This window comes from Labrus mixtus, chromosome 12, assembly GCF_963584025.1.
Source record: "Labrus mixtus chromosome 12, fLabMix1.1, whole genome shotgun sequence".
Taxonomy (NCBI): Eukaryota; Metazoa; Chordata; class Actinopteri; order Labriformes; family Labridae; genus Labrus; species Labrus mixtus.
The window spans coordinates 3,307,472-3,318,768 of record NC_083623.1 but is presented as its reverse complement, the minus strand read 5'-3'; the positions used below and the strand labels follow the sequence as shown (position 1 = coordinate 3,318,768).

At 40.2% G+C, this 11,297-nt stretch overlaps 2 protein-coding genes across 2 annotated transcripts; one reads left to right on the top strand and one right to left on the bottom strand.

Moving 5' to 3' along the window:
• Positions 1-163: 163 nt before the first annotated feature.
• LOC132984674 (spermatogenesis-associated protein 45-like) lies at positions 164-2,784 on the top strand. Its single transcript, XM_061051548.1, has 2 exons — positions 164-2,009; positions 2,623-2,784. The coding sequence occupies exons 1-2, from the start codon at positions 1,769-1,771 to the stop codon at positions 2,640-2,642; spliced, it is 261 nt and encodes an 86-aa protein (XP_060907531.1). The 5' UTR covers positions 164-1,768; the 3' UTR covers positions 2,643-2,784.
• A 443-nt stretch (positions 2,785-3,227) lies between these two features.
• Positions 3,228-11,277, bottom strand: tatdn3 (TatD DNase domain containing 3). The gene is made up of 10 exons (XM_061051546.1): positions 11,134-11,277; positions 10,268-10,300; positions 10,030-10,103; positions 9,190-9,274; positions 7,906-7,968; positions 4,933-5,042; positions 4,695-4,750; positions 4,483-4,595; positions 3,647-3,727; positions 3,228-3,555 (listed from the first exon to the last, which is right to left on the bottom strand). The coding sequence occupies exons 1-10, from the start codon at positions 11,188-11,190 to the stop codon at positions 3,421-3,423; spliced, it is 807 nt and encodes a 268-aa protein (XP_060907529.1). The 5' UTR covers positions 11,191-11,277; the 3' UTR covers positions 3,228-3,420.
• Between the last annotated feature and the right edge of the window lie 20 nt (positions 11,278-11,297).

Below are 11,297 nucleotides of genomic sequence, written 5' to 3'. Positions count from 1 at the left end.
CCTGCAGCCACACCCACAGGTGCTGTCATAGCATTCACACATCCTGGAGTGCACTTCCGTCTCACTGCAGTGAGTGGTAGCAGTGAAACCACAAAAGGCGGTCAGTTCAAGCAGGTGTTAAATTGCTTTGAAATATAAATGTCCTAGATTACGGTTGTTTTAGAGTCATTGCAGTGCAGAAAGATGTATTTTGTTTCAAGTAAAAGTCATGTAAGCAAAGTCAATCTTGTCCAGCTCTGACCAGTCTCTCATGGAGGATTTTGTTCTTCTCCCTTCTGGTTGGAGGTACAAGATATACGCCAAGTGCTAAGAACAACAGATGCAGATTTTTTGCATGTTCATTGTGTATTAATGTACTCAATCTTCTTTAAACCATGACTGCATTTCCCAGCAGCATAAGAACTTTATTTATAAATACCATTCCAGTGTCATTTTTAACAGTTACCTGTTTGTAGTCCATCAGGTTGTGTTTCACTGTCCTATGTCTTTTTTTTTGTTGTGTTTTCGTCCACTCCTGTAAATTAAATTTCCCTAGGGACAATAAAAGTCTGAACTTTAATATAATTATTGTTATATTTATTTTCCATGGCTGTATAAATGAATTAACCTCCAAAAGGTTTATGAAATAAACAGTGCATAAATTCACAATAGTCTGAAGTTTAGTTTCCACTCCTTCTGTTGGGTCTAGTTTTGTCCTTGGAGGATCAAATAACATGTGTTGAGGAGGATTTTAGTAAAAGCAGTAAGCTCTCACTCTGTCTCTGTTTTCAAATACCAAGAGGGGGAACAAAAGCCCCTTTTTTGGAACAAATGGCCCCAGAGCTTAAAGCTTCAGGGACTTCTCTTCAAGGAACTAAAAGGTTCTTGTGGCCCATAGTAGAGTACGCTCTCTGTGGTTTTTGTGACGTCTAAAGCCATAACCACCATAACAGAAACACGAAAATGAAACCATATCAAAGAGAGTGTGAACAGATGTAGCTGTGTTAGGATGACAGAGTAGATTTTAAGGAGACAGTTTAATATAGCACACATTTTATAGGAAACTATACCTCAGGAAGTGAATCCTTACATTTTATTTTGCTCAGTTTTCCATGAACAACAAGTGCATTATGGTTGTTTTCTTTAGATAGTCTTATATCTCCCTATTTCAGGAATTTTTAAAAAATGGTTTTCCCGTGATGACAAGGTAATTTCAGTCGTTTTCTCAAGATCTTGAGAGCTTAACTTGTTATTAGGAGAAAAGACTCAAGATTTCAGCAGCGTTCATCTCAAGATACCGACATAAATCTACATAAATGAACTGGATATAACTCGTCATCATGGCGATTAACAGTATAGAATAAAATGTATGAATAGTTCACTTCAGGGTGTGCACTTGTGGATTTTTAAACATGACATTATATATTGTGATTTTGTGGTTGAGAGTCTTTTTTTTCAAAGAGTTGTCATGGAATTTATGAGACATAGGCAAGCATTTATTGGCTTGTTTTACAGTATTTTATTGTAGTGTCAAAAAAAAATAGTGGAAAACAAAAAAGTTTTAAAGACCTCGAAGATGCAAGACTTATTATAAATCCTAAAAAAGAATCTGGTTGCCTCAACTTTCGAGAGAGTAACACCTCCTCATACTATAAAAGATCTTTGCTGCACTTGTTAGCTTCCTGGAGTTTCTTTCTGGTCGCCATGGTAACGCTAGCCTCACCTCACCAGCGACACACTCTGAATTTACAACAGAAATAACAGAAAACACTTTAGAGATAGAAAGACAATGTCCGGGTCAGAGGAGCGGGCTCTGCTGGAGCTTAACCTGCGGAGGGAGACGTGGTGTCAGGTGGAGGTGAACCCCCGTCAGTCCTGGGAGAGGACCGAGAGGAGGCATTACCGGAGTCACCTGAGGACCAGCCCGGTCCTCCTCACGGCGCTGACCGCCGGACCGCAGCGAAGGCCGGCCTGCAGCGAGCGACCTCCCCCGGCGAAGCTGGCGGAGAGGAGGCACTTTGAAGAGAGCTGTAAGAGACTCTACTGACCTCTCAAGTGCAGATTTAAGTATTTACAGTAACATACGGGTTATTTAAGGATTTTATGTTTACATTAATATCTTGTAAAGTCAAAAATAAGAGCGTTTAAAGTTATTTTTTATGTTGATGTGACAACTTAATTTGACTTTTTCCCTCTGGTTGCATTAATTAAAACTGTCTCGTCTTAGACAATAACATTTAGCAATATACTGATAATAGGAAACTCCACTGCACACCCTATTTAAATGATTTAAATGTCTTTATAGACACATCATGGTCATGAAAGCCTTAATACAAACTAATTTGAGCATGCACAGTCAATAAAGGAAATTTAAGTGCTTCAGGTGAGGGTGTCTTACAGTTTGTGATGTCATCAAGGGAATATCCTCAATCCTGTTTGAGCACACATTTTCTGAAAAGTGGAGCAGGGGAAAGACGGAGAGGATGGACTTTTCTCATCTTTGGGGGGTTTGTAGACAGACTTGGGACTTAATTAGTGTTAGAGAAACATGGTGAAGTGTATATTGCATAATATGTGACCTTTAAAGCTGTGCAGTTTTGAAACAAATCTTTTGTCGTTTACGTCTCTCTTCTTCTCTTACAGATAAATCCCAACTGGTGTAGACGGAGACACCTCGACAGGACCCCATGAGCTAATACAACGAGCAGACCATGAGCCTAAACACTTCAACCTTCAGTATTTTATTTCCATGCACAGAGAACATAATACATCATGATACATGACAAACACGTCATCACATAGCATCACTGTATTTATTTCCTTGTTGTACTGTCTGTTCCTGTTTAACTTGAAATCCCGTTGGCCTTAATAAATGTGACTCAAAAACAGAACCAGTGAGAATGATCTCTGCCACTATTGTCATATGTTCTTAAACTTTGGCAGCCTTCTGTTTGTAGTCTTGTGCGAGGAACAGCCAGCAGACCCTGATCAGAGGACCTCAGGGTCCTGCTGGTGTTGTACGGCTTCAGCACCTCAGTGATGCACGCCGGAGCTTGACCGTGCAAGACTCTAAACCCAATATCATATTTCAAATCGTATTCTGAAGCTGATGGGGAGTCAGTGTACAGACATGAGGATAGGTGTGACATGAGAGCTTCTAGATGATTTTGTCAACAGCTTGGAAGCAGCTTTTTGGACCTCTTGTAAATATAAGGTGCACCCCTTACTCACAGTAACTGCAGTTTGAATCCAGGTGCAACATTTGGCCAGACAAAAACCGGCCTAAAACATAATGTTCTTAAAAATAAACAGCTGGCTTTCACTTTAGCTTCAAAATGAAGATCTGGAGGTTGTTTCCACTTCTTATTTTTCAGTCCTTGTATGTTTTCAGATATTCTAGCTCCCTGAGGATAAACCTTACCTTTCTGAAACATGTGAGTGTTAGCGCCTGTTGGCCTTGGGGAAAAGTCTGTATGCATTTTGTGCGGTGACGAGTTGAACAGTTTCTGGCGACACACCTTTGATGTCAGCGACGTAGCGACAGGACAGAACGATGTTACGAGGCTCGTTCCTCACCTGTGTCAAGAGTCAGAAAGTGACAGGCTGACATAAAGACGTTTACAGTATTGTGTGTGAACGTAATGATTTTAGGTCTTTGGAAACGTACATGCTTCTCGAGCCCCAGTGCAGGAGAGTCGGTTTCCAGACAGATGTGTTCCAGCGGGATCTGCTTGATCAGTTTGTCTCTCTGTGTGGAAGTAGTTAAAAGTCACATATCCTCCTCCTCTTCTTCAGTTTAAATAAGTCTCAGAGCTCCTCAAAACATGTGTGTGAAGTGTCTTGTTCTAAATCCACTCTGATCCTGTATTTGATCATGTCTATAAACCCCTCTATTTCAGCCCTGCTCAGAACAGGCTGTTTCTGTGTCTGTACCTTTAAATATGTAAATGAGCTGTGTCTGACCACGCCCCCTCTCTGGAAGGTGCTCGGGTGTACTCTGTGCTTTCTCGCTCCATGTCCTATTGTTTACGGTGAGAAGGCAGACTCAGAGGACAGAACAAACACCTAGCTGTGGGAGTGTCACCCACCTGGGGGAGGGGCTACTGCCCTTTGTGATGTCATGAAGGGAAAATTTCCAAACGGCCTGTTTGAGCACACATTTTCTGAAAAGTGGAGCAGGTAAAAGACGGAGAGGATGGACTTTTCTCATCATTGGGGGGTTTGTAGACGGACTAGAGACACATGTTAGAGTTAGAGGAACATGGGGAAGAGGAGTTTGCTTAATATCTGACCTATAAATTACAAATCCTGCATCAAGAGGTTCAGGCTCCATGTTCACTAAGCGTTTTTTCCGGTCAGAAAAGCGCTGGCTGTGTGCTCGGTGGCGCTTGTATGCAACGTTTGTGTGCTGTGAAGATAAGCGCTGCACGTCCATCCTGTCTCTAAACGAGATGTTCTAATGACACAGTTGTTTTAAAACAGTTCTTTAAAGACGCTACACACCTGTTGGTTTCTGCACACCGCTGGTGGAAACGAGAAGAGGTACCCGGCCTTCACGCCTTCCAGAGCTACAGACGGCTTCCCAGCGAAGTTATGAAGTAGAGCTCGACTGATACCTGTTTAAAAAAAATAAAAAATAACAGGAGACGAATCATTAAAACTTGAATCCTGCAGCCACGTAAATGTAGACAACAACGTGGATTTAGTCACCTCACCTTGTTCCCTCATCGTCTCTATGGTGACCTTAGCAGCTGATCGTGAGTGGACGTTACTGGGCAGGAAACAGAAAGTAAGAACAGCGATTTAATCACGCTTTGTATATTCAGAGATTTACAAAAACATACAGATAATTCAGAAAAATTTTAACTTGTTGAAAATGAAAGAGAGCCATTCTATTGTGATGATAAATCAAAATACAACATAAGAAAACAAACGCCAAAATTTGTGTCTTACACGGGTAACTCGAGCTCTTCAGCGACGCTGAGCTGTTTAATGAAAACCGCCATCTGGTCGTCTTTATCCTGCTGAGTGGGAGCGCACCACGGCGTGAAGTCCAAACCAATCTGGAGACAGAAGTGCAAGAAATAAATACGCTGAGTACATTTTAGAGATGCACCGATCCCAATCAGGGCCGATACTGATGCCGATGTTTGAAATAACGATTTAGCCGATTGCTGATACCAATGTTTGTTCATGACTTCTTTTGGTGTAATGGTGCATTCAAGTGGTAAAGAGGACATATGATCCCCCTCCTCCACCTTTTCAAACAGTCCCCTCCTCCACCTTTTCAAACAGTCCCCTGTGGTCTAAATGAAACATCTGTGCTGTGCTTTGGTCAAAATATAACATGAATCAAGCACCAGAGGAGGTTTGTGACCCTGTATAAACCAGCTCTCTCAGAACGCTCCGTTTTGGTGTGTGTGTCTCTTTAAATGTAATGACCCCCCCGAGTTTTCCCTGTAGACATCACTCCTCTGTAGTGACAATAAAAATGGCGGACCTGCTCAAAAGTTTTCTTCTAGTCTGGGGGTGGAGATACCAGGGGAGGGGAGGGGATTTTTTTTTTACCAGAATCCCACTGTGACATCACAAGGAGAGCACATTTGAAACAGAGCATTTTTCTCTGTGTTGTAAGACTTATGCAGACCACAAACAAAGGACTGGATGGATTTATTTCACATTTTGTGGGTCTGTAGACTCTCAGGTTACTCAGATATATGTTCAGAAACACTGTAGAAGTGGATTCTTCATAATATGTCCCCTTTAATTATTTACAGAGACCGATTGTTACCAAGGCGAGGCAAGTTGAAAAACAGAACATAAAAAGCATTAGTAGGAACTTTCACTGCTGTGTCAGGTGTTGCTAGACGGGAGAGCACAAACACCTCGTGTTCTGAGTGAATCGTTGTATGCACAATGCTGGAATCTTACATATGAAAATATGTTGAAGACTGTCTGATTTTCACAGGATGTCCGGGAGCGAAGCCAAAGCAATCTCATCCATTGAAACATCAGTCCGTCTACATGGCCCCTCAGTGGCTTTGAGTTTAGGTTTTTTAGCCGCCATAAATTGTTTTTGCTTCTCATGCAATTAATGATTTTAGTTTATCAGAACTGCATTTCTAATATTGAGGCCCAAGATGAGTCAGTCCTAATTTTGTGGCATAAATTTGAGCTAAGTGGAAGTCTTAGCTTCAGAGATGGAAAACCGGCCAGGTAAAAATGCATGTGGGATACTGACTCATGGAGGAGCGGGGGGAGGGGGTGGGTGTGTGTGTGTGTGTGTGTGTGGGGGGGTGTTCCTAACTTATCCAAATAAATAACAGACATGAAATGGAAAGTGGAGCGTGGGACTGTTGACTCAGCTCTGTGAGGCCTGAAATCTGCTCTGACAGAACACACACATTCCTGAAAACATGCCCTGCTACCAGAGACTACAGCAGAGTGTGTGTGTGTGTGTGTGTGTGTGTGTGTGTGTGTGTGTGTGTGTGTGTGTGTGTGTGTGTGTGTGTGTGTGTGTGTGTGCGTGCGTGTGTGTGTGTGTGTCTTCTGTCTTCATGACAGAAATCAAGACTGACAGGGGAAGAAAGGATGAGGAGGTGAGCGGGTAACTGATTTAATTCAGCAGGAGTCACACATCAGTTATGATTTATATCCAAGGTGTGTTTCACCTTAGCTTTATATCTTTGTGAGGACCAATTAGAGTGTGTGAGACGAGGACGTTTTGTCTTTTAGTTTTGAGATTATAAGAAGTTTCAGGTTCAAACCGGGATTATACTTATGCATCAAATCTGCGCCGTAGCTTCATGTGGCCCTGTAGATACATACTGAGGAGGCCATGTATAACGCCTGACGTGCACCTCCTCACTAATGTAACAAAGCGCCCAAAGGCCCTGTGATTGGACCGCTGGGTAGCATTGCATTTCCTACATTTACAACATTTAGGAAATTGCTGCCGTTTTTAAAAATTCTGCAGATGGAAGAACGCTACAAGCCACATTAATCAACTGCTGCTCAATATTCATCAGCTCCGACTCCTATATAACACGCTCAGGTTCAGTCGACATGAAACTGGCAATAAGACAAGCTTAGAAATCAGACTGACCACTAGGCGGAGTAATGTAGAGCTAGGTAGACACACCAATGTAACAGTATGTAGCGCGTCGAGAAGGTATAAACCAGGCTTAAGAGGCTAAGAGATTTACAAGAAAAAATAATTGTGATGGAATTTCTGTATCTCTGTAGATGTAGAGAGAGACGCTCAGTCACCGGGTCTGACAGCAGTCACAGCTGCACTGATAGCGTTGGCCTATGACTACGACAACCAAGGTCACTTTGCCGCGTCTCTCCTCATATCGGTCTTGCTTTTGCAGACTCAGCATCTGCTCTCCTTTATCTGAAACCTCACACACTGGCTGAGTCCATGAGAAGCTTTTAGGTGAGAAGACATTCATCTTATTAGAGTTATATAAAGTAGAGCAACATGCTGCTGACTTTATCTTCATCTGAAGGCTGAAAACCAATCCTACAGGATGCACCAGTAAGATACTGTGTTACATCTGTTAATGTCATTTCTCCTCATGTCATATATAAACAACTTCAGCTTAACACACCTGAGTCTCCTGAATCTTTCTTTTGTGAAGTCAGGTATCTATAAATTTCCTCAACAGTTATAAGTAGGAAGAGGTCAGGTGCTTCCATATCAGAAGTCCAAGACAAAAATTTGAGAATGAAAGATTCAAGTTGTCGCATGTTTTTACAACTTAGGTCAGTCGCTTAATTCTAAATTAAAGAAAACAAATAAGGAAAGACTAGTTTTAATTTATCGGACAGCAGGAGCCGAGTTCTCTCCAAATGAGAGAGTCTTACTTTCTCCTTGTAGAGTAAAAACTTTTTGTGTTTTGTGTGTGACGGTGAGCGCTCTACCTCTCCGATACCAACGAGGCGTTCTCTGTGTTTGTAGAAGTGAGGCAGGGCAGCATCGAGGTCCTGTTGAAACGAACGATTTCATTAGAAGTTGGAGTTGTTTAAGAGATTTATGCAAAAAAAAGTAGAAAAAAATATGAATCTGTTCTATTTTTACAGCAGTTTTTGTAAATTTGATATTGTCGCCCTCCAGTGTCCAAACAGGGAACTACATTTTAAATCTGATGCTACACAAAAACTAACAATACATCAAAGTCAATATTTTGGATAATCTTTGACATATCCAAGACTGATTTTAAAAAATCCCCCAGCCACCAAATATTTGTTTTATGGAAAATAACTAATTTTTGTGTTTTTTTCTTAAATAACAACAGTGACATCAAGTAATCAAACTGGCATTTTAAGGGTTAAATTCCTAAAAATGATTGAATGTTTGGTAGTTTTGAGCAGGGCTGAAGTTGTTTAAGAGATTTATGCAGAAAAAAGTAGAAAAAAATATCAAGTTTTTTGGCGTGGACATTTTTGTCCTTAGTGACTTAAGAGGGTTGTAAATTAAACTGATGCCTGAGGGTTAAAGGAATACGGTAAGAACCTTCAGATTCAGGTTTTTATTTCACAAAGCCGCTCTACTTCTAACTTCCAATGTCAGGAAATATTCCTAGGCTGTTGAGAGAAATCCTTTCAGTAGCTCCAGCAGTCAAAAAGAATGAAACCAGAGTTAATCCTGGATCAGCTGACCTGCTTCAACGGGGTATCAAGAGATTGGAAAGGATTCGATTTCAGTCTGCTGTCTGAGAGAATTACAGCAGAAACTCTCAGGAGGATTAATTTTCACACATTTCTGGGGATTTTTCCACTGCGAGTCATATTTCTGTCCGAGTCTGTGACCCCTCCCGAATGAAAGAGGGGTCCTTCAAATGAGCAGACGGGATTCTACCTGTGAGTGTTTCAAGATTTCAGAGAATACCATCGTTTGTTTTCTAGGCAAAGTTTTAACAAACAAAAAAAGATCCAATTCAAAGGTTTCTGCTGTAACATTTACACATATTTAGAAGCTAAATGTCTCTTTGTCTTTCCAATGACAGAAAATTAAAAACACACCTTCACCTCCTCCTGAGGACTCAGAGATACTACCTCCCCTTTTTTTACTCTAATGCCCTCTCCTCCTGTTATTCAAAGCAGGAACACCACTGAGTAGAGCGGATAAAGTTACTCAACTCACCTCCCAGGAATAGTAAAGACAAAAAAATATAAATATAGCTGAGATTCAGACTGTTTTCCTACCTGAGGTTTTACACTGTGCTGCTCGGAGCCCCCGCCGACCTGCAGCGGATGGATACCAAAACATGGAGCCACCAGATCTGGATAACTGTGGGAAAAGGATTCACCATAAATAATAAATACAACGCTGTCCAGCTGAGAGACGTTCTGATTCTCTACATCAAGAGTACATTTACTTCTACAATTACTGTCAATACAGTTAGGAGTTTTCCCAAGCGGCCTCCCAGTGTTGAAAAATTAAGCCGATTCAGAAGGGAACATGCAGTTCCTCAAGTGTCCACCAGAGGCTGGCTCCAAAAGCCCCTGAACTCCCATTTACACCCATATTAAAATCAGGTAGCAACTTCCAGTGTTGAAAAATGAAGCCATAAGGGAAGGGCAAAAATCCTGCAGTTCCTCGAGTGTCCACTAGAGGCTGACTGCAGAAGCCCCAGAAGTCACATACACACCCATTCAAAAGAGCCAGCTTAACAGCAGAAATAACCATGTGGTAAAAAAAACAAAACAAATTGGTTTAAGGAGATCATGTCTTTATCAACAAATGTTTAAGTTCCCATTCAGTAACCAATGGGTGTTTGACAAACAACCAGTTCGCTGCTTTTTTGTTTGTCATTTTTTTTGTACGTCTGAATTAAACCCTCATAAGGTATTTACTGACGGCAGTTTCAGATAAATGAAGGAGTTTTTTTTTAGCTGAAAAAGAGACTCCATAGGTTTCACAGACTGACAACATGAAAGGAGAACATGAGGATGATATGGGATCTTTAAATAACACGACTTAATATACGTTTACGGGAATGACACTAACTGCTTGACTGGGACTGATTAAAATACATCACTGACCGTTCCTGCAGCTGCAGAACTCTTTCAAACTCTCCAACTTCTTCTGTAACTGCAACCAGAGTCTTCAGCCCGGCCTAAACACACAAAAAGACACACAAACACACATGAATTGGCTCTTTGCTTTTTTTTCTAAAGTCCCAAAATAGTCTGTAAATAAAGTTTAGCAAGGTACAAAGAGCTCACAACTTACATCTATAAGAGTATCACAAAGTACTGAATTGAAAATCAGATAACTGACCTCTTTGGTCCTTTGAATAACATCCTCCAGATCCTAGAAAAACAGTTAGTCAAAATAAAAAACACTAGAAATGTCAAAACAAACAGCAGCTAACAACATTCATGACACTTAAAAGACTTAAAACAGTGTGTATTTATGACATTCAGTTAAAAAAAACATGTGATATATAACTGATAAACATGAATATTTATGGTTTTAATAATTTAATAATAATAATTAAAAGTATATTTACATCAAATGTCTCTTTAATTAATGTTAAAGTTCTTAATGTTAATGTTAATGTTCTTGTTGTTTTGATTTCTGGCCCTTGTTGAATTTTTTTGTCCTTGCTCCAGTTTGTCGTCTGTTTACATTTGCCTGATGTTTTCTTTTGGAAAAGTTTGATTTTTATTTATTTATTTTTATATATAATCCCCCCCTAGTCTTGATTTATGTTTGAATTAACTTGTTCCTGTGTATTTTGCTGTTCATCCTCTTTAAGAGTTTGTATAAACATTTTTTGTATATGTTAAATTTGTCAATAAAGACGCTTAAAAAATTAAAAAATAAATAAAAACAAGTGTGTGTGGAAGTGGAAGCCGTGGATAAAGAAGCTCCCCGCCTATGTGCCGTTTATTTATTTATTTATTTATTTAATTATTTATTTATTTCGAACGATTAAAAAAAATTGATGAAAATGAATAAACAAAAAGGAAAAAAAAAATCTGTATAAAATAAAAAAGCCAATTTCAATATTAATACACATTTGACTCGTTCGAACCATAGACTGTTCGAACACCATTGTTATTGTTTTCTGTATCCGGTCCGACAAACCCAGAAAGCTCGGTTACAATAGTGACAGACTGTTTGGTTAACTTGGTTCCTACCTCTTCAAACTCACGGGCTGATATGTGACAGTGACAGTCAACGAAGCCTTCCTCCATGAAGTCAAAATAACACGAGTTAAAAGTTCAAACAGTGTAAAGAAACGGTGATATTTGCAAATTTAGTCCACAGAAACAGAGCTAACGTCCGAAGCGGAACTCTTGTG

Coding starts and splice junctions, on each gene's coding strand:
- LOC132984674 (XM_061051548.1), top strand. CDS start 1,769: ATGTCCGGGTCAGAGGAGCGGGCTCTGCTGGAGCTTAACCTGCGGAGG. Junction 2,010..2,622: donor GAGGCACTTTGAAGAGAGCT/GTAAGAGACTCT, acceptor CTTCTCTTACAG/ATAAATCCCAACTGGTGTAG.
- tatdn3 (XM_061051546.1), bottom strand. CDS start 11,190: ATGGAGGAAGGCTTCGTTGACTGTCACTGTCACATATCAGCCCGTGAG. Junction 4,596..4,694: donor AGAGACGATGAGGGAACAAG/GTGAGGTGACTA, acceptor TTTTTTAAACAG/GTATCAGTCGAGCTCTACTT. Junction 3,556..3,646: donor CACTGGGGCTCGAGAAGCAT/GTACGTTTCCAA, acceptor CTCTTGACACAG/GTGAGGAACGAGCCTCGTAA.